The sequence below is a fragment of the Fistularia commersonii genome, chromosome 23, assembly GCF_037954325.1.
Source record: "Fistularia commersonii isolate RoL2024-O1a breed Wild chromosome 23, RoL_Fcom_v1.0, whole genome shotgun sequence".
Taxonomy (NCBI): domain Eukaryota; kingdom Metazoa; phylum Chordata; class Actinopteri; order Syngnathiformes; family Fistulariidae; genus Fistularia; species Fistularia commersonii.
Window position 1 is genome coordinate 5,323,370 of NC_141306.1, and position 27,876 is coordinate 5,351,245.

At 38.9% G+C, this 27,876-nt stretch overlaps 1 protein-coding gene across 3 annotated transcripts; it reads right to left on the reverse strand.

Moving 5' to 3' along the window:
• Positions 1–404: 404 nt before the first annotated feature.
• ap2a1 (adaptor related protein complex 2 subunit alpha 1) lies at positions 405–27,847 on the reverse strand. 3 transcript variants are annotated; one of them, XM_086170310.1, is made up of 22 exons: positions 27,042–27,847; positions 20,750–20,961; positions 16,818–17,011; positions 16,563–16,692; positions 15,797–15,898; positions 14,541–14,800; positions 13,599–13,767; positions 13,257–13,394; positions 12,472–12,654; positions 11,613–11,710; positions 11,299–11,530; positions 11,019–11,207; positions 10,781–10,935; positions 9,237–9,299; positions 6,791–6,853; positions 5,838–5,920; positions 5,493–5,593; positions 5,183–5,310; positions 4,674–4,790; positions 4,470–4,539; positions 3,472–3,606; positions 405–2,660 (listed from the first exon to the last, which is right to left on the reverse strand). In XM_086170310.1, exons 1-22 carry the CDS (start codon positions 27,106–27,108, stop codon positions 2,583–2,585), a joined length of 2,967 nt encoding a protein of 988 aa, XP_086026436.1. In that variant the 5' UTR covers positions 27,109–27,847; the 3' UTR covers positions 405–2,582. The 3 variants fall into 3 exon arrangements, with proteins under 3 accessions (XP_086026436.1, XP_086026437.1, XP_086026435.1); XM_086170311.1 differs by lacking the exons at positions 6,791–6,853; positions 9,237–9,299; XM_086170309.1 differs by lacking the exons at positions 405–2,660; positions 3,472–3,606; positions 4,470–4,539; ... (1 more) ...; positions 5,183–5,310; positions 9,237–9,299 and having other exon boundaries at positions 5,454–5,593.
• Positions 27,848–27,876: the final 29 nt, after the last annotated feature.

Sequence of the window (27,876 nt, forward strand, 5' to 3'; positions counted from 1 at the left end):
GATTAATAAATGCAGAAATTATGTCAGTTTGATTGGATTTTTTTTCAAAGCACAAGAACATAACGTGCAACTGGAGCTGAATGATTTTATTCAAAGAACGGTCTGTAGTTGCCGTCTGTTTTACCTGTTCATTAACTAACAAATGTTTTCAGATTCACATACACACACATATAAAAATACATACACACACATATATACTAGTGTGTGTGTGTGCGTATGTGTGTAGGCATCTGCCTTATTTAAACAGACCATCTGAGAAGCTGAAATGAAAAACAAGTTCCCCATTTTGACGAAAATAAAATAAAATTGCTAAAATTATCTAAGAAAACCAAATTTCTATCTGGGAACCCAAACTAAAAAAATAAAAAGCCAAAACATAAACAGAAAAAGACAGGAGGTCATGATTTGGATATATGGCATAGTTTTACTTTCACATTTTTCATTACAGAGTAAATCTTATTTCTAACACAGGTATTGGACAGGTTTTTAAACATCGATACATGAGGCTGCATTAGCTAGTGGATACTGCATAGACACACACACACACACGCACGCACAAATCCCATATACACACTCACAGAATGACATAATGACATTTTCCACTATGAAGTTCAACGTGTTTTGCTGTGCAGCCACAGAATGTGACGCAACCATGTATCAGAAAGATATCCAGGCTTTTCTCTTTCCTGCTTGCAGCCAAACACACACACAGACACATTCTCACAGAGTCCCAGATGGCCGATGCACAAGTGTCTCACAACAATACCCCCACCATGATGTCACTGCTGAGCCCAGAGGGAGCCTGTCATGTGGATGTGGGGTACCTGGATGTCCTGGACATTTTCTCCAGCGGTTGTCAGATTTGGTGGCGACAAATACAAATTACATTTTAAGTGTTTATATTTGTATATCGGACTCGTAAACTTGATGGTGCTGGCCTCAGCGACCGTAGGGGATTCGGCTGTGTCCTTAAAGTCTGAGGTGGCTGCAAAAAGTCCTAACTCCCCTACGAAAGTGCCAGAGGCCGCTGACCCCCAAACTTCCGTAAGTGGATGAATCATACAAATGTTGTTTGCACACCAAACATAAATATAATGATTCAAAGTTTTCATCTGAACTTGATTTGAATCCTTATAAGGATCATGGCAAGATTATGGTAACTTACATATGTAGTGTCTGAATGATTTGTAAATTAACTATTCGCTTTCTGATGCTTGCATGATGGTCATATTTATTTATTTTACAGTGTTACTTTTTTGTTTTTTTGGTGACTTACACAACATTTTCTCAGGCTTATTGAAATGAAAAAAAAACTGATTCGCCAATTATAAAAAATAGTAACTATTATACCATTTAACTTGTGAATTAAGGGGAAAAGTTATTTCATCTTCTATCGTAATTTCTCTCCTAACAATTATGTATTTCTGTAGACTGATACAATGCATTTTCAATTGAGGCAAGTTTGTAAAATTGTCTCTATTTGTTCGTTCCGTACTCTGGCAGTGGAGGTCGGCAGAAACAAACTCACGGAGCTGCAGTTACTCAGACCAGCACCAGCATCCTCTCACAGACATTTACTCCTGCTTGATACAGCCACGACGTGGAGACAGAGGCGTCCAACTGAGGACAAGAAACAGCCAGGTCATACCTCCTTCTTTTGTTCTGAAATATAATGACTGATTAACCTCGCCTCTATGAGCTGCATCCTCTACGACAGAGCACGTGTCTGTCCGATGATAACCACATGACGCCAGTAGATGAGTCGGTCCGAAAGGGTGCAAAAGACAGTTTTAACACTGCCAAGTTTCAACCCTGTACCCGTCGCCAGCTTACCCTTCTCTGCTTGCCTGCTATGCTAGCATCTTGGGTTGGATGATCACAGCTGTGAGATGGGAATGTCTAAAGAAAGCAATAAACACTGGCGCATATTTACAGATACATCAATAACAAACTAGGTCATTGAAATGAAAGGTGATTCGTTTCAGGAGAGGAAACTTTTAAGGGGGCTCATGCTGAGAGGATCCCAAAGCCTTAAGTGCATTTTCACTGGCCTGCTTACTGAACAGAAATAATTTAGACCCTCAGGTCTCACTTCATTAAAGGACCCTGCCGAAGCTACGAGGAATCATACCGGTGCGTGTAGATGAGTGGGGAGAGGGTGGGAATGAACACAAGCTCCCATTTGTCTTCAAGGAATGTCCTATCAATTCAATATGAAACCACACAGGCGCGCGCCCACACACGCACACACACACGCACGCACACTCTTTTGCTCTCTCTCCCTCTCTGTCGCACACACGCGCACACCAGCTACACAGGTATTATACCAACAAAAACAAGAATGTAGCATCATGTTAATAAACAAGAAGATGATCTGGAACAAGAATAATGACGATAATATGGCCGCTGCTGCTAACAGCGGCTGCTTTTTCCCTTATGTAGGTTACACCTTTTTTTTTTTCTTTTTTTTACTCAAAGATTGTTTGTTGAAGGAAGGAGGTGAGGTGGAGGCAGGCGGTAGATCAAGGGAAGGGTCGCTGGTGGGGATGGTGGGAGTACTGGTCATGGTGTAGGTCCAGCCTCTAGAACTGTTGGGCCAGCAGCTCACAGAGACGCTGTGATACTGAGTCTTTGCTGCAGCGCAGAGTCAGGCGGTACATCTGTACGCACACGCACGCACACACACACACACACACACACACACAAAATGTCAGAAGAACCAGTACACTTCCCAGACCAATATACAATTGCAGTTTCAGGAATTGTCACATGTGAGAATCTTGACACATATTTGTTTGCTGTTCAATTTGAGACATATTACATATTTTCTGCATTTGTTGTCTACACAATTGCTTTGTAATTAAATTCTGATTTCATTTAGTGCATTTTTATGAAAATTTGCCTAATATGTTATTTTTGGATTGACTGATATCAACCTTCTTGTAAATTTTAAGGTTCCTTGCTCATTTCCCAATGATTTCTTCTGGTTTTTGTTGGGATTTTTTTCTTACTACATATTTTCTCAAGTAAATTTTCTGTGAGAAAAATTGAAGTTGAAGATGCTTACATGGAACTAAAACCATTCCATCAGCAACTAATATCTTGATTTACAGTTTTACAGTTGAATTAAGTGATTTGATGTTGTATGTACATACAGTTTAGATTTCTTCCGTACCTTTCAGAAATCCCTGCATTTAAGTTTTCTCAGTGAGAATGTCTCATCTCTGCTTCACGGAATCCCATCCTTTAGATTTATTCATGGCAAAGATGACTCTTTATGGACAACTGTGCAAGCTCTGATCTTTAGAATTAGTGGATTAAGAGAATTCTTTCAAAACAGGTTTCTGTCTGTTTCTTATGTGGTTGATGAAAATTCCACTGATCCACTGAGACATAGAGCTGCTACAAGCTCCTGTTTATCCTGCACATTAAGAGTTTAATCTCTAGGAATGACACACTGAAAGCAAGTACCTGTGCCTGGGCGTTGGGCTCCAGTCTCAGAAGACAGCCAACCTGCTGGCTCTTGGTCTGGATCACTCCAGCACACACATAGTTCTCTGGGTTTGGATCGACATTGTCCAGCAGGGCCGCTCCGAGTCCCAGTAGCTGCAAGCGCACGTGCGCACACACGCACGCACACGTGCGCACACACGCACGCACGCACGCACACACACACACACACACACACACACACACACACACACACATCATTAAAAGGATAAAAACAATTAAGAGTCAGTAGTGCATTTTTTTGTGCATAGACAGCAGAGAGTTTTTAGAGAAAACAAAATACCCTCCTTACTCTGACTTTAAGCTGATGCCGTTGAGAAAACACAAAAATATCTCCTCTTTAAATAAACACCCTCAAAGTAAAGTGCCATTTGGATTTCAGTGTGATTTGTTCTTTTGTTCAGTTTTAAAATGACAGTGCATTTTTGCCCCCCAAGTCCTGCTGCATTCAATTGCAAGTCGAGGCCCAGACATTTCAAACCTCAGAATCAAAATACCTTTACTGTCATTTCCCCAATGACAAGTAAAACAAATTGAACCTTCAACTCAAAGTTCTTGGAAGGACACAGATTCCTAACGGCTTCTCCAGTATTTGACTGAAGCATGCTGAAAATATTTCACTTGATTCAAGATATCAAAACATGCAAGCAAACCCTGCCCTCTTACTCAGACTGCAGAGGTCCAAGTTCAGTGCCTCAGGGAGTGTCTCTAATGAGGAACTTAAACTTACAACACCCAGATGTTGAAATGATATATCTTAACATTGTAAAAGCAAAGTAGGTCAGGGTTTAAATGTAATGAATGTTGATGAATTCATATTCTGATCATTTTTAACACACTAAGATTATAACTACTGTTTGAATGGTTTGAATTCCAAGCAGTTACCTTTCAACATAGGGAATTGAAACAATAGGATATCTGGTGTAAAGGAAAAAAGAAGCCATTGAATGTTTACGTACCTTAGCCTTAAGTACTTCAGTGTCCATGCTATGGTTAGCCTTAAATATCTTTTGTGCTTCTTGCTGAGGTCTGGGGAGAGTTAATAAGAGATTTTACCTTTTCCTGAGAAACCAAATGAAAAGCACAACTATGCATGTGTGTGTGTGTGTGTGTGCGCGCACGTGCGCGCACGTGCGCACGCACACACACGCGCAGACTCTTACTGGCTGAGCTGTTTCCAACGCTGGAAGAAGTCATGTGAGGACATCTCAGTTGGCTGGAAGAACTTGTTGATGGTGACAGGCAGCTTTAGGGTTAGGTTCTGCAAAGCTCCTCCGTATCTACATGCACACAAAATTGAACGATTAGAATGACTATTATAGACAACTTTGTAGAGATGTTTTTGCCTGCCTTTTTTTAATAAAGTCTAAATATTGGGTATTTCTTGTCTTTGGGACCTATATCATTGGGGTCTTAGACATTAAGTAACTGTTGATCTCTTTCCACTCTGATCAAATAGTTTCTAATTTCAATCACAATCTACCCAATGTTGGAGTGAACTCCAAAACATTTTTCTTAGTTGTATGAAGTATGGTGGTGTAGACAATTGCGAGTCTCTGACAACCACATCCTTTGTTGTTTGTAGGAGAAGTGGATGATTTTTGACTAAAGGTGTCAGTGTGTACTTCCTTACAGCTCAGCATCAGAGGTAGCACTGTAGGAACAAGGTTACCTGAATTTAATGTTGAGCAGCGGGGCATCAGAGAAGTCAGTCAGACACTCAATGTTGAGGACCTGCTGAATCTGCGCTCCTCCCTCAACCAGTGGCTCCACAGGTTTAGACTGAACATTGAGTTGTGGCTTGTTGTCAAGGACTAAAAACATCCCAAAGCTCACACAAACACACGCGTTTTATACCGTCAGACCCTCTTAGAATTCCTGTATTACTGGACATTTCAAGGCACAAAATAAGATGCATTAGGTCTCCATTATTACTAACTCAGTACTACTCTGAAGTGTTAAGGCTTGAAAGGCAAGTGAACTGTAAGGATATGAGACTGCAATTCCCCAGGACAGCTGACTGTTGTGCTGAAGCTGGCAAACTGCACAGATGTCTTGTTTCCATAAAATAGGTACATTCTCCCTGAAAGAGAACCAGAGTATCATCCAGTTTATGATGGTAACTTGTGTAAGGACTGCTCAGGACTGAACTGTGAATGCAAAATATTTAGCATCCTCCTTAAATTGGATCTCTTTCGCCTCTGCCTCAAATATACTGGTAAGATCCGTCCACTCTCACGTATAAGACATGAGCATCAAAATGTATGTTGCACACAGTGTCACAAAAATCAGGCTGAACAACTATGGACCAAGCCAAGATGACTCACCTAGATTCTGACGATATTCAGACTTAATCCCAATCTGTAGTAGCTGATTTTCAAAGAGAACGCCATTGTTTTTGCAAACAAATCTGTAGGACAAAGGTAATTTAAGGTCAACACACAAATACAACTTTAGCAAGTATCAATAGCTTCAAACAGCAGCAAATGTCAATGTTTACTAAAATCAGACTAAACGCAGTCTTTTCCAGTCTGGACTTTGGAGGATTTTGTCATCTCTGAGTAGAATTAATGCTACATCAAGTAGTCCTCCTGGTTGTATTTCTTGAAGCAGCGATCTGCATCAATCCTTTCAGGTCCTGATCACCAAATTAAAGGTTACAGCCACCTGTAATTTTGACAATCTTCTGAAATGGTTTAGATTAAAATTTGATTTTTTTAATAGATTTGATATTACATCTATTGTATTTGCTGAGAAACTTTTGTTAAGTTTCTCAGGGGCAAATTATGGTTCTTCCATCCACTTGAAAATCTGTGTTTGATGGCCTGGGAGGGTCTCAAGCCCCATATTCTGGAGCTTGTAGAGTACCTGTAAAGCCACTGTGCTTTGTGATAGTTTGGCAGCAAAATTGGAGGGAATTTTTGATACAAAGAATGTCAGAAGGCTTCAGGCCCTCAAATCTCTTGATGTTTTATATATATATATGACGCTCATCGTGTGCACTGGGGACTGTCCCTTTAACTTCTTGTCCTGGTACGCAGTATCAAGACAGAGGTGACTGACTTTTGAATGATCAGGTTTGAATGACAGTTTTTTAAGTTGATGTAATACGCTGATCAGCATCAGCATGTATTTCAATACCTGAAAATATGAAAAATGTTTCAGGGCTTTAGTGCTAACAGGGTCTTTTTCTGTGAGAAGTCAAAACCTTCCTATACTCAGAGGAATGGCGAGGCCAACACTTGGCAAAGCTTTTACACAGAGAAATACTGTATCTTACTTGTTAAGAAGTTCATCAGCCTCAGACAGAGGGGGAGCGGGATCCTCAGAGGGAGGAGCAGAGCTGAGAGACCACAAGACAGCGCAAGGATGAAGAGACAGCCAGGGAATGGATGGGTACAGACATACCAAGATGAAGGAGAAAAAAAATGGATTGAGCAGGAGTTTGCCATGAAAGACAGCAACACATTGAACATGTACAATGTGATGAAGATTGGTTAAGAAGACAAGAAGAAAGGATAAAAAGCAGAGGTGGTTAGTAAAAGCATTCAACTATAATTTCTACAAAAACATCAATACACAATGACAAGTAACTGCAGTAAGTAAGAATTTGGACATTTTCTGGTGTTTTGGTTATGTATTCAAGCACATTAGGGAAGAAATGGAAAAATGTCTTGAAAATCTGTTAGTCTTTGGCATTAGTGAATTAATGGTTCCTCATAGAAAAAAATTAAACACAGTGCCTCAATTGTGATTTTTTTTCCCCCAAAATTGACCTTGAGTCTGATACATTGTTTTGTTAACTACAGTGTCTTCAGTTAGTTGCATTTGCTAATGGGCCTGAGTGCTAGCCTTATGTTTGATGTTTTCAACTTGCAAAATTTCTGAAGATAATGTTCTAGCTGCTCTTTGCATCATTACATAACAGAAAACAAAAAGGCTTGCGTTCAAAGCTTTCAGAACCCATTAGATTTAAACAATGGTGACTGTTTATATAACTCAAAATTCTGGGTTTTACTGAGTGCTAACTTGTATGTTAGTTTGCTATACAATAATAGGTAATCATTCTATCTTGTTTGTTATGATTTAATTGTGGTATTTTATCACATGAAAAAAAAAATAGCTTTAGATATATATGACCTGCCTGGTTCTTTTTATATTAGCATCTAAATCAACCATATGAGAGTGGAGTGCAGATTTAACAGTGACTTACTGCACTGGTCAAAAAAACATGGCGATGACACAGATAATGGATGTAACGCGTGCAAATAACAGTCCCTCAAATCCTTTGTCCCATTTCGTTTGCAATCCTATGTGCCAGAATATCGAGCCAAAATAAGAGAAAAGGTGTTGACTAATTACAGACTACCTTAGACACTTTAAAGGACATACATAGGCTACAAATACAGCTTGATGCCAGTAACATTTTTGGTTATAGAATACACAGCACATTGCTTCTTGCTTGTTGTAAATCTTACATTCTAGTTCAAAATCAAACATTATGGCTGCAAAAAATCATTTGGCTGCTGAAAGTAGCTCCTGGTAGCTCCAATTCTGTTCCAGGAACTAATGCAGAAGCCAATTAGGTCTAGAGGCGCTGCCAGGATTCTAAAGAGCCCTCAAAAAGGTGCTGCAAGTGCTCTGGAAATGCATTGTAACTGTGTGCACTCTTAATTTGACTGAGTTCAGACTGAATAGAGGGTTCTCTTGCCTCTAAGTCTTGTATACAGCAGCCCCATCAGAGCCTTAATGACACCACTACACCTCCACATGATGGAAGACAGATTCTCTGGGGCCGGGGAAAACTGATCTCCTGGGCAAGAATAAGCATGAAACGCCCAAAATCCAATCCCATGGTGTTGGTAAAGGGTGAGGTAGGGGAGAGCTTTTCCTTCTTGGTGGTTATTAAAATACCACTTATCCCCAAGAACCAATCACAACTGAGGGGGCAGGGTACTGTACGCAAAGTTAAGGCTGAACTGGCCAAGAGGACGCTTGATACATGACTGATCACGATGTGCAAATCTAGCTCATCTGTTATGTTCAAGGAATTAAATAACCAACACATGGTATCTTTTCCAAACAGCTATAGCCTGTTTGGCCCAATGGAGTTTCCATTTTATAAGTGGACACAATTGGGCACTCAAGAGTTGGGAGTCATCCTACAGCCCAGTTATGAGAGTGGTAAAGAAAAATGCTACATAGCCATGAAGAAGATGCGTGCAGGTGTCAAAGAGACATATCCCAGCAGGATTAGGTGAATGCGAAAACAGGGAGTGTCTATAAGGCAGGAATGATTAGCCTGATTAGCCCAGCAAAACTACAAAAACTGGGGCAAAACAGTCATCTGCAGCACATCCTGTCTGTCCTGAGATGAGTTCACTGGAATGCAAACAGAAAGTAGGACTGCTTTCCCTAAAAATAGTGAAAGATAATATGATTTGTTCTTTTCTGAAATTGTGGTTTTGTGTATTGCAAAGGAAATACTTAAATCAATGGCAATGTCAGCAGAACATGACACTGTAGTGATGAGCTCTAAAAATGTTAGAAGGCATCAAAGTACATGTAGACCAATGTAACTGTTTTAAGTAAATCATAGGTAACCTACTATGAATTATCATCTATCATTAATAACATGTTTTTATCCATAACAGTAGCAGATCATTATACAGATGCCCTATTGGTATTTTTCTAGCTACTGCTGTAGTTGACTACTGAACCCTTACTCCGGGTCACCAGAACCCTCCACCAATAGGGAGTCAGAGGTCTCGGTGGGCTGTTCCAGTTCTCTGTCAATGTCCAATCACGGTAGAGGACAGAGGACAGACACACATTCAAACCAAAACACAGGCGCACACAAGCACACGGACACACACACAAAGGGGAATGGAGAGAAGGATAGGAGAGAAAAGACGAAAGACAGTCACATACAGAGCAAGATTAAAAGAACAGACAAGTATAGCAGACCGTGCACCATGGAGGAAAGTCAGTATGCTGCTTCATAACTGTTCGACTGCTTTTGGGCAGTGCAGGGCAACACAAAGCTTTGCATTTCAATAATGTCAGATCTTGACTCAGCAGTTCTACCAATGCTATACCACATCTAAACGCCTATCAACCTACCAGTGTAGGGACTTTCAAAGTTACCCAATAAAGTAAAACAAAACACTGACCTTGGGATTCAATACATTCATATGGCTTTCACTTTTTTATATTGGACAAAAGAAATTTAACAAAAACAATGAAAAGAGAAAAAGATCTTAAAAATTCACAATTAAACTGATCTCCTTTACAAGGCAGACCTGTGGACCTTATGATTTACAAAACATTTTTTGTAGATTTAAAACATTTATGGGTAATTTTAAAACATACGTACAGTATTTAAAAAAAAAAAAATTTGTGACTGAGGTTAAATGAATATAAAATAAACCTGCAGTAAACTTTGGTGGGGGCACCTTGGCTCCGCGAATGTAACATCTGATCACTTTCTCTTGGTGAGAGTCACTTACACTCTCCCTATGAGTTGATTCCTAGGTTGAACAGTAACAACATGTAAATTGGGTTATTTCTGCATTTATTCAAATAATATTGCCGTCCTATCGGTGATGATTGAATTTGTTTCTGATCAATGAAACCACTCACACAAATTGAGTGTGATTGCCTCCATGGTAGTAGGTGCATATTAGGCAAAGAAAGAGCAAAGAACAACAGAAAGACAACCGACACAGACACGTCACAAGAAGTTGCAGAATACTTTTCACAGCACAAGCACACCACAAATACTACAGTTTAATACATTATTTTAAGTCAGCAAATAATCAAACATACACAAACAAATTTAGATGGTGTTCCAATAAAGATCTGGGAACAGTTTCATTGAGTTAACTATGACTGTTTCGATAGTCAGTGCTTTATAAAGCACACTGACAAACAGACTACTGTCTGCCTTCTACAATAAGTATTAGTTTTTACTTCAATGAGCATGCAACATCCAACTTCCTAATCCATTTGGTACATTAGACAATTTATATGTCCCATGTTTGAAAACTCATTTTGGAAGCTGCCGTTTTAGGTCTGCTACTTGATTGTTTTGATGGAAAGCTAAATTGATCGGGGCTAAATTACCTCAACTGTCCTTTTCAGAGCACCTTATGAATCCCTCATAGAGAAGTTTATCTACCAAGCATTGTGAGGGGTACGTCTGCGGATGCTCATAATGGACTTTAGCTTACAGTGCAGTCAAAGTCTGTTCTAAAGGTCGTGCTTTCACCTTAGGAAGCCATCATCATTTACAGCAGCAGCGGGAGCAGCAGGCCCTGCTTCAGAAAACACATCCACCAATAGGCTGCCTGCACTTGCAGGGGCAGCAGTAACTGGAGCCCCAGACCGAATACCAAGAAGGTCCGCTGATGGCGACGGGGTGGACTGAAAGAAAAACAACACTTGCAGTAGTTTGGTGCATGTGTTATTTATCTCTATAAATAATGACCTTCAGACAGTCTACTTACAGCATTGGAAGCTGCCATGGCGGTTGTGTCTGGGCCCCGATCGCTGCCTCCATTCAGCTCACTTCCCTCTCGTTTGTTGTCTTCAAGCTCTGTCACAGACACAGCACCAGGACCTTTCTTCTTCTTCAACTTTGCCAGGATTGACGACTCCCTCTCTGGGAAAGGAGGCATCTCCTCCAGAACAGTGGCCTGATGGACCAGAGACAACACAACAGGTGACACAGACCCTGATCGTCCACATGAATGGACTAAAAAGAATTCTTCAACGACAACAACTAACCAGAACATCAGTGCTAGCAATAGAAGAAAGTTTCAGGTATTCCACAGCACGCTGCTGCAGCTCCACATCAGAGTTGCGTATCTGGCTATCACAGCGAAGTACTTCCTGGATGGTAGCCTTTGTTTCTGGGAACAAGTTGATGAACTTGATGTAGGCTGACAGTAGCAGGGCTCGGGTTGGTACAGAGCACAGGTGGAACTTGGAATGAAGAAGGTTGAACTGGACCAAGGGGCTGGAAGACAAAGTTTTGTTTTTTTTTCCCCAAATCACTGCAACATTAAACTTTGGACAGTGTCAGCCACACACAAATATACCTGGAGCGAGGGTCACCAGCAATCAAGTTGCCGAACTCTCCCAAGATGTAGCCTCCAACCTTTACCATATTCTCATGGCAGGCAGGCGCCTGCAAAGCCTGGAAGACATTTATTCAACTCATACCTCTTTCACACAATGCACTGCAAAAGGTAATCTATCAAGACTTGACAAACAATCTGTGAAAGCAAATGTCAGTGTATGTTGGATTTGATATTTAACAGTTTTTAAGAAACCAGCTCTAGTACAACGATCTAGTTATGAATCAACTTGCAGCAGGTATCTTTACACGGGATTTGCGTGACTGGGGAACATAGGACTTCGAATTTATACAAGAATTGTAAGCAGTAATAGTAATTATGAGGTTTAGGTTACTGTAAAAACCTTGCTGGAGAAAGACCACATGAAAAATATCCTTCACCTAATGTTCTCTTAAAGTATAAACTACCTAAGGGATAATCGAGATGATTTATTTTTACAAATCAAAACAGGATCAAGTCTTCACATGATTTCTTAAACATTACACAAAAGACAACCCTGAAAATATAACCACCAAATTTAAACAAATCAAAGCGGTATTTTAGCAGAAACCTGTGGACTTTTCATTGTAAATGAGATATAGAATTGAAAATTAAGTGATTTGCACATATGCTTTCAATATAACTCTAATGTGATCATGTCAGTGTGTGTCCTGTAAAATAGGTCTACTTGCGGTAAAATTTGACAAAACCATTTTGACTGAATTAGACCTGTTCCGTGTGACTTTGGTGTTCTGAGACCCCAGTTTAACAGTATAAGATCAGATTCTTAATCCAGTACTGCTGTGGAAAAACGACAATTTAATAATTAGAGCATCCATACCTCAAAGACCGTCTTGGCAGCATAGCCCTGAACATCATCTCTGTTGATGACGATCTGAATGACACGATACCACACCTCCTCGCTGACATAATCGCCAGCAATACGGATGAGGTTAAGAATAGTGTCAACATACCAAGAGTAATCAACAGCATACTTCTCTGCCAAGATGGCCACTTTCAACACCTGAATTAAAAGAAACAAAAGATTCAAATTCTGGAAGAAATCCAGTTTAATTAATTATAGACTATGATGAGAGACCAAAACAATTGGTTCATCATTTGCTTTTATTGTAAACTTTCCCTCTGACTTCTAGATTAGTGTTGACATTTATCAGAGCAATGCTTTTACTCTGAGATAGCAGGGGGGGCAGAAAATATTGTCTGTCTGCATTTAGTTGAAAATTCTTGGAATAAAAGTAGAATACCAGCTTGACAGTTTCATTATATGACTTCATTGATTAGAATGAATTATTTGTATATATTCTTGCTAGGTTTTTGCTACTTTTGAGGTATTTTCTAATTCACTTGCTGATCATTACTTGTTGAATTTTAAGGGCGGCAAAATTACATATCCAGCTCGGGCTTCTTCCCAGGACTATGAAAATAACCATGCAAATTTAGTGATGAAAAAAAAACATGAGCAAATTTGGCATTGATTTGTGACCAAGATGATATTTTTAGACGTGTATCACTCCAGGTCTAGTTGAGGATAATAAATTATATCCTAATTCTGATCTTTGAACAAAAATATCAGTGGTACAGAATCACAGCAGTACACATACATACCATCTCCTCTCTGATGGAGTAGTCTGCAGTCTCAAGGTAGCTGAGCATCTCAGCTACAATCTGCTTGGCATTACTGCGATCACACATGGCATAAAGAAGATCAGCCGCCCTCTGGCGAACACTCACATCCCTCTCCGTCTGCAAGGAAAACATTACGTTACAGACAAATTTGGCAAATGGTTTGCTGCCGCTAAACTTCCAAGGAGCTTAGTTTACCACTTTATTTTAAAGCTAATATTGACCATTATGAAGTAGCAGGAGTAACTTGGCTATGGGGGTCAATAACTCATATTTTCTAAATTAAGGATTTGTCTTCTATGTGATTTGAGTCTGTGGTGTCACCTTGAGGGCATTGATGACAGTCTCAATGTGTGTCTTGACAGCTTCATGGGAAAATTCGGAACTGGCCAGGGTACACATGCTCTCCAGAGCAAGGTAGCGGAGGTTAGTCTCTCTGTGCTGCAAGAACTGGCCCAGCTGGTTACAGGCTCGCACCAGCAGGTTTGGCTCACTGACAGACAAAAAAGGCAAAGCCGTTGAACCTAGATTCTAACTGAATTAAACTGGGTGAAACCTCATTACAGTTTTTTTTTTTTTCAATAAACAATATATAGTGAACTCATAAGGGACATTTATAAATAATATATTTCACATGCAATCAGTCCAAACCACTTGATTCTTCTGAGCAGGGCATTATGTATAAAATGTACTAAGTATGTTGATGGCTTATCATTGATTAGGATATGTATGATATGTATAATAGCAATTGTGATAAGACACAAAGTTACACTTATCTATGTGGCAAGAGTCTGAGGACACAAATATAGCATCTAGAGAAAACTATTTTCTGTAACATCTTTATAATATTTTGGACAATTGTAGAATTTTTTTTAATCAGTTCATTGCTGAATGTTTGCTGAACCATGTATTTGATATTGGCAAAAGGGCCAATATCAAGTATGGATAATTTTATTTTAGATTGCTAATCCCTACTACAATGACCTGGAAATACAATTTATTTTGTTGAAAACAGTCATTTGTATCCTCACGAGAAACATGTTCGAATTCATATGGACCACAACTTCACCACTAGATGTCACTAAATACTAAAAAATAAAAGACAACTCTGATCATATGCACAACCAATTCATACTGTTGACAGTCAACTTTAAAAACCTTTGGTTATATATGGAAGACGTCAAATTATTAGTGTTTTTGAGTTGGCTATCATCAAGCTTCACTTTCAAAGTATGAATGTGTTTTGTGATTCTGGAAAAATCTCACCTGTCATAGTGAATGATAAGAGAGATCGCCTCAAACAGGATAGCATTTTTGGCATTGGAGTGCTGCACCTTCTTGGACTTTGGTGGCTCCTGGGCCTTATTGAGGATTGTTTCCAAACATTCGACGAGCCGACCCTTCACAGCTCCATCTTCTGGTGGAGGATAGCACTGCAGGAGGCGCAGCAATTTGCAGGAGAGCCACGGCGCTGGAACAAAGTAGTAGGTGTAATCTTGCAGATCTGTTGATGCCGATGACACAATCTGGGGAGCAAACACAAGGAATATTCTATTGTCTTTGGACTAACAGAATCTCTTAGAGACACACATCCTATAGCCAGACCTTTTACGTGTGTGTGTGTGTGTGTATGTATATATATACAGAGAGAGAGAGAGAGAGAGAGAGAGAGAGAGAGAGATTTTTCAGGGATTATTACATTACATATTAATATTATTACAATTTGTTGCTGATTTTCAATTGCTTTCCCTAAGATTTGTGATGATTCCTTGGTGCTTTCAGTGACATTTCTGACATTTCTTGATTAATATAAAAGCAACATGACAAACCTTTTTTTTTTTTTATTCATTTGTAAGGGTTACAACCCCTGAGTAGTTATACATGAAAATATTTTGCCATTCTCAGAATGATACACAAGTCTCTGTTGTGATGTTTTGTGTGGCTAAACAAGAATAGAAAACAAAGTCATCCAATATCTTTAAAAAATGGGCAGCATGCCAGTGCTTGAAGTACAGATTTCTACTGACAATCGCAATGCAATGTGCCAAAAACACCAAGGCACAGAAAGACAGAGAGAGAGAGAGAGAAATGTTCCAATGTTTTTGGATGCCACAAAGAGGATGGACATTTTATATGCAGTAAGGAGACATATTCCCTGTCATGCTATGGTCCCTGGGTACTTAGCACTATAACCGGGTATCATTCCATTCATGCTGTGGCTCTGATTAGATTCTGTGTGAGTAACCAAAAATCGTAAAAACATTTGTTCTTTTAAGAACCCATGATCATGAAACACAGCGAATAATATGTTCATTTAGACTTTCATTTCAAGTATAAATGCTTATCTGCTACCCTGTACGCATCCCCTGGGCAGCCTTCACAACTAAGCCAAGCCTTTATTCAAGTCCTCATTGCACACATTTGATCTTGAATGTGCTATAAGTTGTAAAAGTAAATAATTAACTTCAGAACTAACTTTCAGGTCCATTAAAAGGCTAAAGATCTTTAAGACCCTAACTCACCCTGCTGAGTCGAGACACAGCGAGGGAGACACAGGTCTTGAACTCGTCTGGATTCTTCTGGCTCAGGCAGGTGATGAGAGAGATTGCTGCCGTCACCACACCCTAGAATGTGAAAACACACATACAGGAAGCGAAAACCTCAGTTATCACAGCACAAGGGATAACAGGTGGACCTGGCTTTCACAGGTCTGAGCATAATGTGAACTGGCTGCAGATTTTATTATATTTGCACAGCAAATATAATACCCCGTCTTTGTGATGAGAGAAATGATCGAGTGCGGGCCTTTACATTCCAGGTCTCATACCCGTAACCCCCACTGTTCCCTGCTGATGATCTTTGGACAGTATTACACCTATTTTAAAAGGTAACTTTTAGTCACATCCGTCTCTTTTTATTTTATAATACATTTCACATGCTGCTTTACTGCATGAGAACATTTTCTAACATTTTTTAGATTCTTGACGATTTTTGAAGTAAAAGTGACTGCAGTTTCAAGAAGATTCTGAGTATTTCTCATTCCCTCGTAATTTTGAAAACAATCATATTGATTTGAGAAGACCGATTTAGCAAATTAGCAAAAACACTAAATACTACATTTAATAATTGCACAGAAGAAAACATTTTAACTAGGTAATTTGCCTAAGTGGTAGATTTAGCTTCCTTTGGTTCAATTCTAGAAGCATTTCACTCAGATTGCTTCTCTTGGAAGGTTTTTACTGATGTGTAAGAACACTGAAAAAGCACAACTTGGCAGAACATTCTTACCATGTGTTGGTCATTGAGAAGATGCACCACCCGAGATGTCCACTCCCCCATCAGTACCAAATCAGGGGAGGTTTTATACAGCCGAAGCAGACACAGGGCAGCTGACTGTTTCACACTGTCCATTGTGTCACTGAGGTAAATTATAATCACACATCCAGCAGCTCAGTCAATCATGTAAAGATGTTGTTAATACACATTAAAAAACTGGGCTACTATTTCACTCTGGAATCTCTCCCTAAATTAGTTATCACTTACCCAGCTACCAAAATCCGGGGGATTTCACTTGCAAAGGCCTCTGCCATCTCCCGGCTGCCCACGTTGGCGATGCAGTGCAGAGCCAGGCACATGAAGGTGGGGTTGCGGCTGGAGAGGTCATTTTTGATGGCGTTGTTGATCAGCCGGATCAACTCACTGTTGCTGTTCACCAGTACTGAGATGAAAAGGTAACCCTGAAGAAACAGAGAGAATTCGATTTAATGATAGGTGCTATGCAACAAAGAAAAGATTGATGACAGCACATCTGCCATGTCATATTTTTCAGGAAAACACCAACAAACATTTCACTTCAATATTGTTGGACACAAGTCAGCAGCTATTGGCCAGGTTGCACTGGACATGGATACTTAATACTTGTCTTTTATTGCATATACTACAATTGCAAACACAAATTGGATATTTCCCTATTCAGGTACAACATTTATAATGTACATTATTTTTGGTCAGTGTCATAACAATACCATTTTGCAGCAATTAAGGAAGTATCAACAAAGCATTTTATCCTATTCAACACGCAATAATTCTTTTCCTTGTGAGACAATTATTGGGGCTGGAAAAAAACAGTGACCTATTAGTGGCATATTAATAAATTTTAAAAATGGAAATAGCATTGTATCATAATAGCAACATTGACCTCTTATGACTGCATCACCAGCTTGCGGTCAGACAATTCTCTCTGTTGTACCTGATGGAGTTTGAGACCAAACTGTAAAATTTTGGACTAAACTATGCAAAGAACACTTTTCTGTTTGTTTCAAATATACTCACTCTTCTCTGAGGTTATTGTACTAGAAAGACAGTCCTTGCAGGAAAAAAGTAAAATGCACAAGGATCATCATGAACACTTCCAGCCCTATGAACGAATCGTATAAATACAGTGCACTCCCTTGTGGACTCTAAGAATGACTAACAAGCCATTCTCTCCTCTCATTGTCCACATTACCATGAATGCTAGAAGACAACTATCAGAGGGGGAAGTTGTGTTGTATTTGGTGGTCCAGCAGCTTGCTCCATCAACTATTTGGAAAAGACATCCTGACTCAACAATATTATGCTTACTCGTTATTTCCTCTTCCTGATAAAGAACAACAGTCAAGCAACCGCACAGATTCAGGAGATATTCATAGTGGTTGCAGAATCTGTTCTGCTTTAATATCTACAGAAAGGCATTGAAAAAATTCATATCTAAAAAAAATAATTTCAAAGGGATACATTCAGGCAACATTGGCTCATCCATAATACTGTGATTAAGAACCAAATATTATTCGTGTTTTGACAACATTGACAACAGACAAACAACCTGTATTTTCCACGAAAAGAAAAGTTAATCAGCATCTTTTGTAAAAAAAAAAAAAAAAAAAAGCAATAAATTATCTGAATATATTTAAATCTTGCCATTCCATCATTAAGATTTTAAAATTTGAGACATTTTATTCATTCAATATAAACTGATACTTGATTTTTTGTTGCAAAGCTAGAAGATGCCGTTAAACTGAACTGAAGATATTTGAATGTTCAAATTAGTAACCAGGTTTTAATTTAAAAAAACAAAGACTTGCAGCTATCACTTATAGCATGTTTAACTGAAAAAAAATAAAATGTGTATTGAGCTTTGATTTTACTAATGCATCCTACAGGAAAAACCTAGGTAAAGATCTGATGTAGTGGGAAATTCAAATATAAAAAGGTTTGCAAAGGTCTCCAGTCTTCAGTAAAATGTCTTGAAAAAGAATTTCACATTCAAACCTTTGCATGGCTTGAATATTCTTAAGACAGGAAATGAATCACAATCCAAAAGTATCTGGAGTGAACACCCTCTATCTCTACTAAATACTTGAGAACTGTTACAATGGATCATAAATCAGATTAAGCTTGACTGAATAACTATGCAGATCTTTCATTGTCTTCATAGTTCAACAAGTTTGTGCTCAAGTTATCAGGGACCCTGATACTCAGTAGCTGGAATCTGTCCATCAATAATAGTTGAAGCCTTTATAAAGACACAGCTCATGGATTCCCAAATTGTACAGCATTACATTTCAGCAAAAATGAAGTTACATTAAACTCAAAATTCCAGCTATTATTCAAAGTAGACACTCCAGCATGTGTGCGCACACACACGCACATACACACTTTTTCAAATTGGTAATTTTAGACAAATATTTGGGTGACATCTTTTTTATTTTTAAAGTTTTACACCATTATGTGAAGTTTTTTTTTTTTTTTTATTTACTTTTTTCTAGCAAGAAGGTATGTGTGTCTCTTTTGCATTCTCAGGTAACTTCTTGGACATTTTTTTGGTACCTTTTTCTTACCTGATTTATTCATTTCACTTTCTAATGATCAAATACAAAATCAAGTTACAGTAATCATTTTGTGACCAAAACAAGCTACATGATTTGATAAAATATATTTCAAGTGTGGAGAAATATCCCAGCCAGTTATCAAATAAAGAAATTAAAAAAGCTACAAACTTGAGACTATGAAAGCTGAAAGCTGTATCTAGATTTTGACACACAGGTCACTGATTTTTTGTCAACAAAGACGATTGGAAACCTTCGCTCTGCAGACATTTCTGGAAAAATTCTGGTCTTCAGCTGTGCATGCAGCTGTTTTTGCTGCATAGTGGGAACAATGCATTTACTACATTTCCTCACTTTTAAAACATATTAAACAATGACGAAAAGGCATTGATTATTTCATATTCATGGAGAAGAGAGAAAAATAACAAACCAACCAATATTTGATAAAAGCATACAACAATTTGACTTTGACATAATAAATTAGGGCTTTGAAAGCACATTAGTTATAACCAGTGATAAATTAATATGAGCTGATTGCCCATAAGAATACACTCAAATAAATTTTTTTCAACTACTTAATAGGCTGTTATTTAAACAAATGACCCTCAGAAATGACGTACAAAAATAGAAATCTCTTGAAAGACACCTATCTACTGCTTTGAGCTAGAATGAAGAGAAGTTGATGGCAGGTTGGAAAGGTTCTGACAAAGGGAGTATAAAGGGCACTTTGCGTTTTATTCTATTATTTTATCGTAGTAAGTAATGATTCTTCACTAGGGTAGTGACTAAATTGTTTTAAATTCCCTCCCCTATTTTGAGGATTTTTAAGCCTTCCTTCAGCAGACAACAAATATAAAACAACTAAACATGTTTTCAAAAGGGGTGTACAGAGTCATTGCTGCTTCAGGTTGCAATGGGCTGAAGGAGCTATGCTATTTGGCAGCTGTCACATCATCAAAGCTAGATGTGAACTGTTATTAAATTTATACCGCTCTGATTCTATACATAAGTCTTGAAATGGAGCCATGATGTTTCGCTTTACCAAAAACTACCGTTATTCTACCGCTCTCTATCTGCAGTGCTGAGTCACATGATGCCTGCTCCCTTGCTCGGACTGAGAAAGCCCAGCCCTCTCCTGCCACTCCCTTCGATGCCCTCAAAAGTTACTGAACTGTTAGGAAAACTATGTGGGTTAACCAAACATTTAAAATTTACAAATATGCTAGTGACTAGGTTAGAGCAGGGAAAATACTACTTGTTCAAAACTCAAAAACAGAGCAAGTGTGTTGTCACATTCTTAATTTTCTCTTTTCTTCTTGCAAACAATAGTAGAAATATGGAACACAGAATTATCAATTTATGCTATATCTTTTAATATTACTATAATTTTACTCTTTAATTGTATTCTTTCATTTTTTACTGTTGTGTTGCATCCTATTGTACTAAGGAGTTTGTTATTTCATGTTGATTATTGTGCTGAACATGTACTGAGATCCATATTGCATCATCTGACACAATACTGGAATTTATGTACACACACGCACGCACACACACCTGCATCAATCACTGTTATTGACAAACAAACAATAAACAGTTAAGACAACTTACGATCTGTTTTTCTGTGTACTTGTTGGAGCTCAGCAGGTTGACTGCCTCCATGTGCCCAAAGTCAATGTCGTGGCCGAGCAGGAAGATGAAGAGCAGTTTGCAGACATACTTTTTCTTACTGTAGCCGTCCAAAGCTTTGTCACCTTTGAACTTGGAGCGAATGTTGGCAAGCTCTTTGTTAATCCGCTTGATCTCAGCTTCCTTGCTTTTACCTAATGGGTTAAAAGATGGAGGCGGCATTAGTTTTTATTATATGATAGATCAGCAATTCAGGCACAATGTTAGATCCTTAGTTCTGGCCCCAAACTCGCCTGCTGTATAATCTGCTCGCCCTTCATTTATTTCACATTCATTTTACATTGCCAATCATTTAAATTTTAGCTTCCCAATAACCAAGAGTACCTTCATGCCTCCAGTTTCACATAGTCTTTAAATGTTCATAATTTAGAGGCCCTTTATACAATCAGATGTTAATTTGCTAAACTCTATGACTAATTAATTCTCTCAAAAATCCTCTCACATTATTGGCAAATGTGTGCTTACTGACAGCAGTGATGCAGTAATTTTCAGCACATTAGCATCTTTCATATGAACTCGCTACACAACTAATGGAAAATGTATGAAATGGCATTTAAAAAAAGCTATATTTCAAAATCTCCACTGGACTCAATAGAAGTAAAAATCCAGTTTCAGACAGGGGAGCATGACTGAAATACAAAGCATTCATAGTCCTATTTTCTTAAAGCTCCATTAATCTCATAGTTAAACCGACTTTTACCTTTGTTGTGTGCAAACTGTATGTTTAAAACTGCATTTGAGATTTTTTGGGCCCCAGTAAGCTACTAGGAACCAGACATTATTCAAAGCCCCCAGAACAATGGCCTTCTATAAGTCATAGATCTGGTGAATGTAAGAGGCCATCTGAGCACCGTGTCAGAACAATACAAACTCATTAAGTACTTTTTTTGTAATGTACAGCAAGCATGGGAGGACCTGATGGAGTTTGGTAACTTCTAGAGGAGTGAGGCACTCCAGAAGAAAAGATTCAAGAGAATGGCTTTGGGCCCGTTATGAGAGAAATTCCAGATACCTTCCATCAGAAAAGTGAAGAGGTAGGTCTGTTAGGCAGGTGCTGTTTTGTTGCTTTGATAGCAAAATTGTGTAGCTTTTTGGCTATTAAATTCTGCCATATACAACAGTTACCTGCTGTGTTGATTTGCTCTTTGGCCTATTGTGTCAGCCACCATGTGCAAATACATTAACTTCATGCCAGGAGAAAAGTGAAAGTAGGAAAAGCACTCCCTCTATCTATTCATGGGGTGCAGACTTGAGCAGGTGGTGTAGAGGTAAGGACTCTATGGGGACCATACCATCTGCCGTAGAACTCCTTATTTTCTTGTTGGATATCATTCTGGAGGACACTGGCAGTATGTCCATGGCAATGTTTCACATTAATGATGGCTTTGCAAGGTGGAAAATACAGAGAATCCCATCAACTAAACCAAATGTATCTGCAGAAAAGCAGCAGCCTCCAATCTGCTCAGTGTGGCTGCCAGACATTCTTGTTCGCAAATGAACTGTTTCTTGTTAGAGCCACGGAGTTCTTGTTTTGACTCATCAGTCCAGAGTACTTGTGTTTTTATTGATAGTCACATGACTTGCATAAACAAAAATCAGTCCAGCTCTCACCTGAGAGGAAGTGCAGAGCCACTGGTTCATGCCAGTTATGAGAAGATTGAGATTTTAAAGAAGATCAGTTGTATGTTTGCTTTGTGTGCAGTGCTGTTTCCTAGGCCACAATTACTGCCTGTCTACTACTTAACCATCCCAGTTCTCTCCGCTCTTGCAGAAGAACATGGATAGAACATCTGGGAACACTTGTCTGAGGTGGAATTTCAGCCTGAGCCTTGTTGATGCAGCATGACCACCTTGTGTCTGATGGCTATGCTCACTTATGTCATCATGGTGTAAAAAGGCACGTCCTCAGCAACCACACCTCTTTGGATTGGCTAATGCTGGGACTGCAACACTTAAAAAAAATGTCTGTCATTCTTTTTAATATTGCAGCAGGACCTTTACTGAGCAAATGTTATACATGTCAAAGCAAGAAAAGCACATATGGGATTCATTTAATTAATGATGGCTGCATTCAGTTTCATTGCACTAGACCAAGGCCTCTGGTTTGTATGTGTGCGGTTGTGTGCGTGCACGCACACGCGCACATGCTTATTTTCTGATATGGCTTAGTGAGACAATTAATGGAATGCAGCTTTTGTTAATGTCACTGCTCACACCTGTGAGATTCCTGCTGGTAGAAAGGCCTACTGCTATCCGTTGTTCAGCATCTGAGAGAAAGGAAAATGTACACTATCCTTTTTCACTGAAAAACATTAACTAAAGTGGAATTCCTGCGGTGTTCTGTGACAAACAAACGATTCTTTATGTTCGTAGCATGTTAAGATGTAAAATGAGTATCTCTTCATTTGCCATTCCTAATTAATGCCAGCTGTAAACGTATTGCCCTTTTTGATTTGGTTTAACTTGAGTCTTTTATTCAATATTTAACTTAGTATCAGTCTGTCCAACAAGAGGGGTCTAAAAAATGCTTCTATTAACTGACTATTCGTTTGATCTCAATGCAGAAGAAAAGGCTTTCCTGAAACACATAACAACTAATGGGGAAATGAATTGATAAGGGTTTAATGAAAACGTCGTCTTATTTGATTCTACAGGCTCTTTTTCACTACATGAACACTAAAAAAACAACGGGTACAAGGTACAAGCCCTATTGGAAACGCAAAAAGATCATAGTCAAGCTGGAACTGTGAAGTGGAACGTAACCATAAGAGGAACCTACTACAAGTTTGACTGTCAGTGACATCATTCTCCAAAATACATTTTATTATTGCGAAGAAGCAAAGTAACCAGTCATCTGCCTGCTAAAATCAGGAGACCAATCTTAGCAGAATAACTATGCAGGAAGTGAGGTACTCATTTGATGACAGAAAGACAGCAAATGAAGGCCATTGTACTCTGAGCACTTTACAATAAAAGTACTCACATGTAAATGTATGAATGTTTAAAGATGATGCGCCATGCCACACTTTACAACTTGAGCATGTGATTACTGAGACATCTTAAAGAACCCAATCCAGCTATCTGAACTCATATTTAACATCAAGAAACCTATTCAGAAACATTTTTCAGAGGACAAGAAGCAAAGAAAAGATGTGCATCAGAAGAAATATGTTATCTTTTTTAACACTCCTATACATCAGAAATATTGGACTGAAATCCAGCCGGGACACACAACCTCGACCAGGACAGGTTTTATGCTGACCTGATTAACATACCGGACAAATTGTCCTAACAAAACTGTGAATATCACCTCATGTAAGAATCCTTGTCCTCTGCCTCTAACTGAAACACACTTCTTTTAACCATGAAAGTTGGCAAAACATTTCCCAGATTAGTGCACTTCTGCAATTTTGCTGGCATTTGACAAATAAAGGATTATTTCATTTCCCTTTCTCCTTTCTTTTTTACTAAAAGAGGATGGCTAATTGACTCATTGTTTCAGATTAATCGTGCGGCTGTACAATAAATCAAAATAACAATCGAGCCAGCAGCCACTTACAAAAATATGCAATATTGGCTTTCAATCATTGGCTGATCCATTATCCATACTTCTCACCCTGCACAGGGTCATAGGGGACCTGGACCCCATCCAAGCGAACTCTCAGCAAGAGGGAGGTTTGACCATGAATCAGTCACCAGTCAGTTCACAGGGCCACGCAGAGACAAACAACCATTTACTTGATCATTCTCATCTACAAACAGTTTAGAAGCTAATAAGGAGTCTTCAGGAAAACCATTTCAATGTTTTGTCAATTGGACAGCCTTAAAGGTTAAAGCAAAGTGATTGATGTCAAACATGATTTTCAAGCATGAGACATTATTAAGATGAATTTCTACTGTTTTTCCCTTTCAAACAATTTTTCATCACTCACCAGAGGTCACGTCATGTGACCATTTCTCATATTTGTTTGGATCCACGCACTTCAAAATGAAGTCTTAGATATGACCCTTCCAGAGTTGGCACACTTGCTCATTGTGAGCCACTGAAGAATGAGAGTAAATACTAAAAAATGACATGACAGCAGGGGCCAAACAGGACTAATCAGGCTCTTCAATGACTATTTCCCATTTTTACACATTATGTCAATACTTTTAACCTTCAGAGAAAAAATATAAATTAAAAACAAATGTAAAAAATCAAATGATATTGGGTGACTGCAGTGGCCATCTACTCTCCAAGCCCAATGATTCCAAAGAAAACATTATCACAGGTATAATAAAAAAAAAAAAAAAAAGGATTTTCTCAGCTGGCCTTATCCAATACATTTTACAGCCAGTTTGAGGACAAATCTCTTCATAATTTATTTGGTCTAAATCAATTGCTGAAATTCTGGTAATCAAACCCAAAAAGTTAAAATTATGCTTCCACATTAACCTGGAATTCTGAATAGACTATGTGTGAAAACTGCACAGCTGCTCGGATGAAAATGTTTACACCTTGGACATGCATTTTTTATGGCACATGCGTGTTCTGTGCACAGTTGCAGGGAAGCATCTGGTAACATGGAGAGCGGCTGGTTTCCATGATGACATGGATAAAAGTAAAAGCTTCAAGTGTTTTTTTAGAAGCTCTCTTGCAAATAGAAATAATGTACTATAAAATAATGAGTTAATATTGCACACATCAAGATCTAAATAATACTCTGAAATGCAGCAATATTCAAGGGCTAGTTTTAGCATTGAGCCCCTTGTCAAAATTCCTGTAAAATATCCTGTAACTGGATTTTGTTTAATGGAACTTGTTGTGATACATAATCTTCAAGCAAATGTCCAGGCATCGTTAAAAGGATGGTAGATTAAGAACACCTGCCACATTTATTTATTTTTTGTTTGTTTTTTTAAACTGTCATGACTGCAGGTACACTGACCTGAGGTCTCGGGAGTTGTGTTTGCTAACAGGGCATGGTCTGCATCAAGCCGAATATTGAGAGGACTCCACTTTATTTAGAATATGCCAATCTGTCAGGCAGTTGATGCAAGACAGTTAGCAGCCTGCAGATGGAACTCAAAAGCTAGTCAAGGAACAGTAAGTGTGTAAATTTATCGGCTTGGTACAGAACTAGTGTCAAACATGCAGTTTAACACGATTATGTGTCAATGACGAGATAAAATAATTCATCTGACCGTGATGATTATGTTTCTGTTTCTGTTCTTTTTCTTGCACTGATTCCTGCACTGACTTTTGTGTCTCTAGGTTCAGGAAATCTATCCAATTTCTTTTAACTTGTAATTTGTGTTTTATTTTCCCCCAAATAATTTTGGATGATTTTGGGTAAAATGCTGAAGGTTATTTAAACGACAACTAACTGCCCATTAACTAATTGTATGGCTGTCTTTTATCTGTGTCTGACTGCAGTTACTAAAATGATGTATTACGATTTTGATTTGGCTGAGCTTGGTTCAGGACCTGAAATTAATGTCATATCAAGTTATCCATGGACCACCATAAGTTCCTTAAAATGCACTCTTTCAGGGCAACTAAAACATGAATGTGACAAAACACTGAAATCATGAATAAAAAATAAAACAATTTCATAAAGAACTCTCCTTTTCTCTGTTACCACAGTGGTGACATAATAGTGTAATGTTGCTGTCCCTCATTGGTGTGGACTGCATTTTAGTGGAGATTGGGTGGTTGACGTATCATTCAGATCAATGAGATGTTATACCCCTAGCAAATACAGAATACAAGCCTTTGCATCTCCAGGTACAGATATGAAAATTAAAATTTTGCTCCCACGCTATGAAGTAAAATCTGTTCAAATGAAGATTCTTTAGTTCATGTGCATATTTCTGACACGGATCTTTACTTGTTAGATTAACAGACTGGTATTTAACGTGGTCTATTTAACAAATGCAGATATTGGGGGCTTTATTTGACCAAAAGTGACAACAATTAGATGCAAAGGCCTTGTCTTCTCCATCTTATCAATGCCTCTGTTCCGACAAATGCGAGTTAAAAACAGCACGATGAACAACATCTGAGTGTTCACCTTATTGGTAGTAATTTCACGTTGGACAACAGCAGCTTTGTCTTAGATAAACAGCTTATTCGAAATACAGGGGTTTGACAAAAATGGACAACCAAAAACAGCGCGACGATGTCAAGTGATGTGAACGGCAAGCAAAACGGAATCAAATAAAGGTGACTTACAATTCCTTATGTCCGAAATGAAAACAGCTAATCCGCGCATTCCATCTCCTTTCGACACAGCCGGCATTTTCGCAGGTTTCTGTCCTCACTCCGGCCTTCCAGGAAGAATCAAGTGCTGCTGGTCAGCTTCTTGCACCGGAGTGGATGATTGTCAGTTTGACGTGTAGAAAAAGCTAGGCTGCTTCGCGGTCCCAATCGTTCGTGAAAACTTTATGAGCGATCGCTGCCTAATAAAAATCACGACGAGCTTGCGAGCGGCAACCACAATTTGCAAGATTAGCTGGATGACGGTAGAACAGCCAGCGGCAGGGTGATTTCACCTTATCCCCGTTAACTGGCTCGTTTCCGTTGGCTATGTCAAGCTATTTCATTCAATCCCTCTCTTACGTTAGCTAGGATTAAAAGCGAAGAGCACCCGATACACCTACAGCGGTAATTCGCCAGAATTAAAACCACCGCCGCTATGTGGATGTCTCTTGGACGAAGACGATGAAGCCGAGTCCGAAACAGGTTAATGAAAATAACGGCCGCGAATACAACGTTATCTCGAGTCACGCAGCGTTTAGCTAGCTCCGCAGCTAGCAAGCTAGCTGGCTAGCAGTATCATTCAAATACTGCAATACATCACCGGTCGACCGGAATAAATCAATAAAGAGCCCTAATTGTTAACCAGCCGCACGGGGATATAAACCTACTCTGTTTATCGCGCACTAAATGTGGGAAATAAGCTGTCCTGTATAATTTATGTCCGATCTAATTCGCCAGCCTCCACTCCGCTGCTCGGATAAGGCTCGTGACAGCAGGACTAAGCGTGACCGCGCAAAGTGCTCGTGGA

Excerpts from the sequence above, each read along its gene's own strand:
- ap2a1 (XM_086170310.1), bottom strand. The coding sequence starts at position 27,108 with ATGCCGGCTGTGTCGAAAGGAGATGGAATGCGCGGATTAGCTGTTTTC. Across the intron at positions 17,012-20,749 it reads AGTACACAGAAAAACAGATC|GGTTACCTTTTCATCTCAGT; the intron begins GTAAGTTGTCTT and ends CTGTTTCTTCAG. Across the intron at positions 5,311-5,492 it reads TGCAGTCTCATATCCTTACA|CCACAACTCAATGTTCAGTC; the intron begins GTTCACTTGCCT and ends CTTGACAACAAG.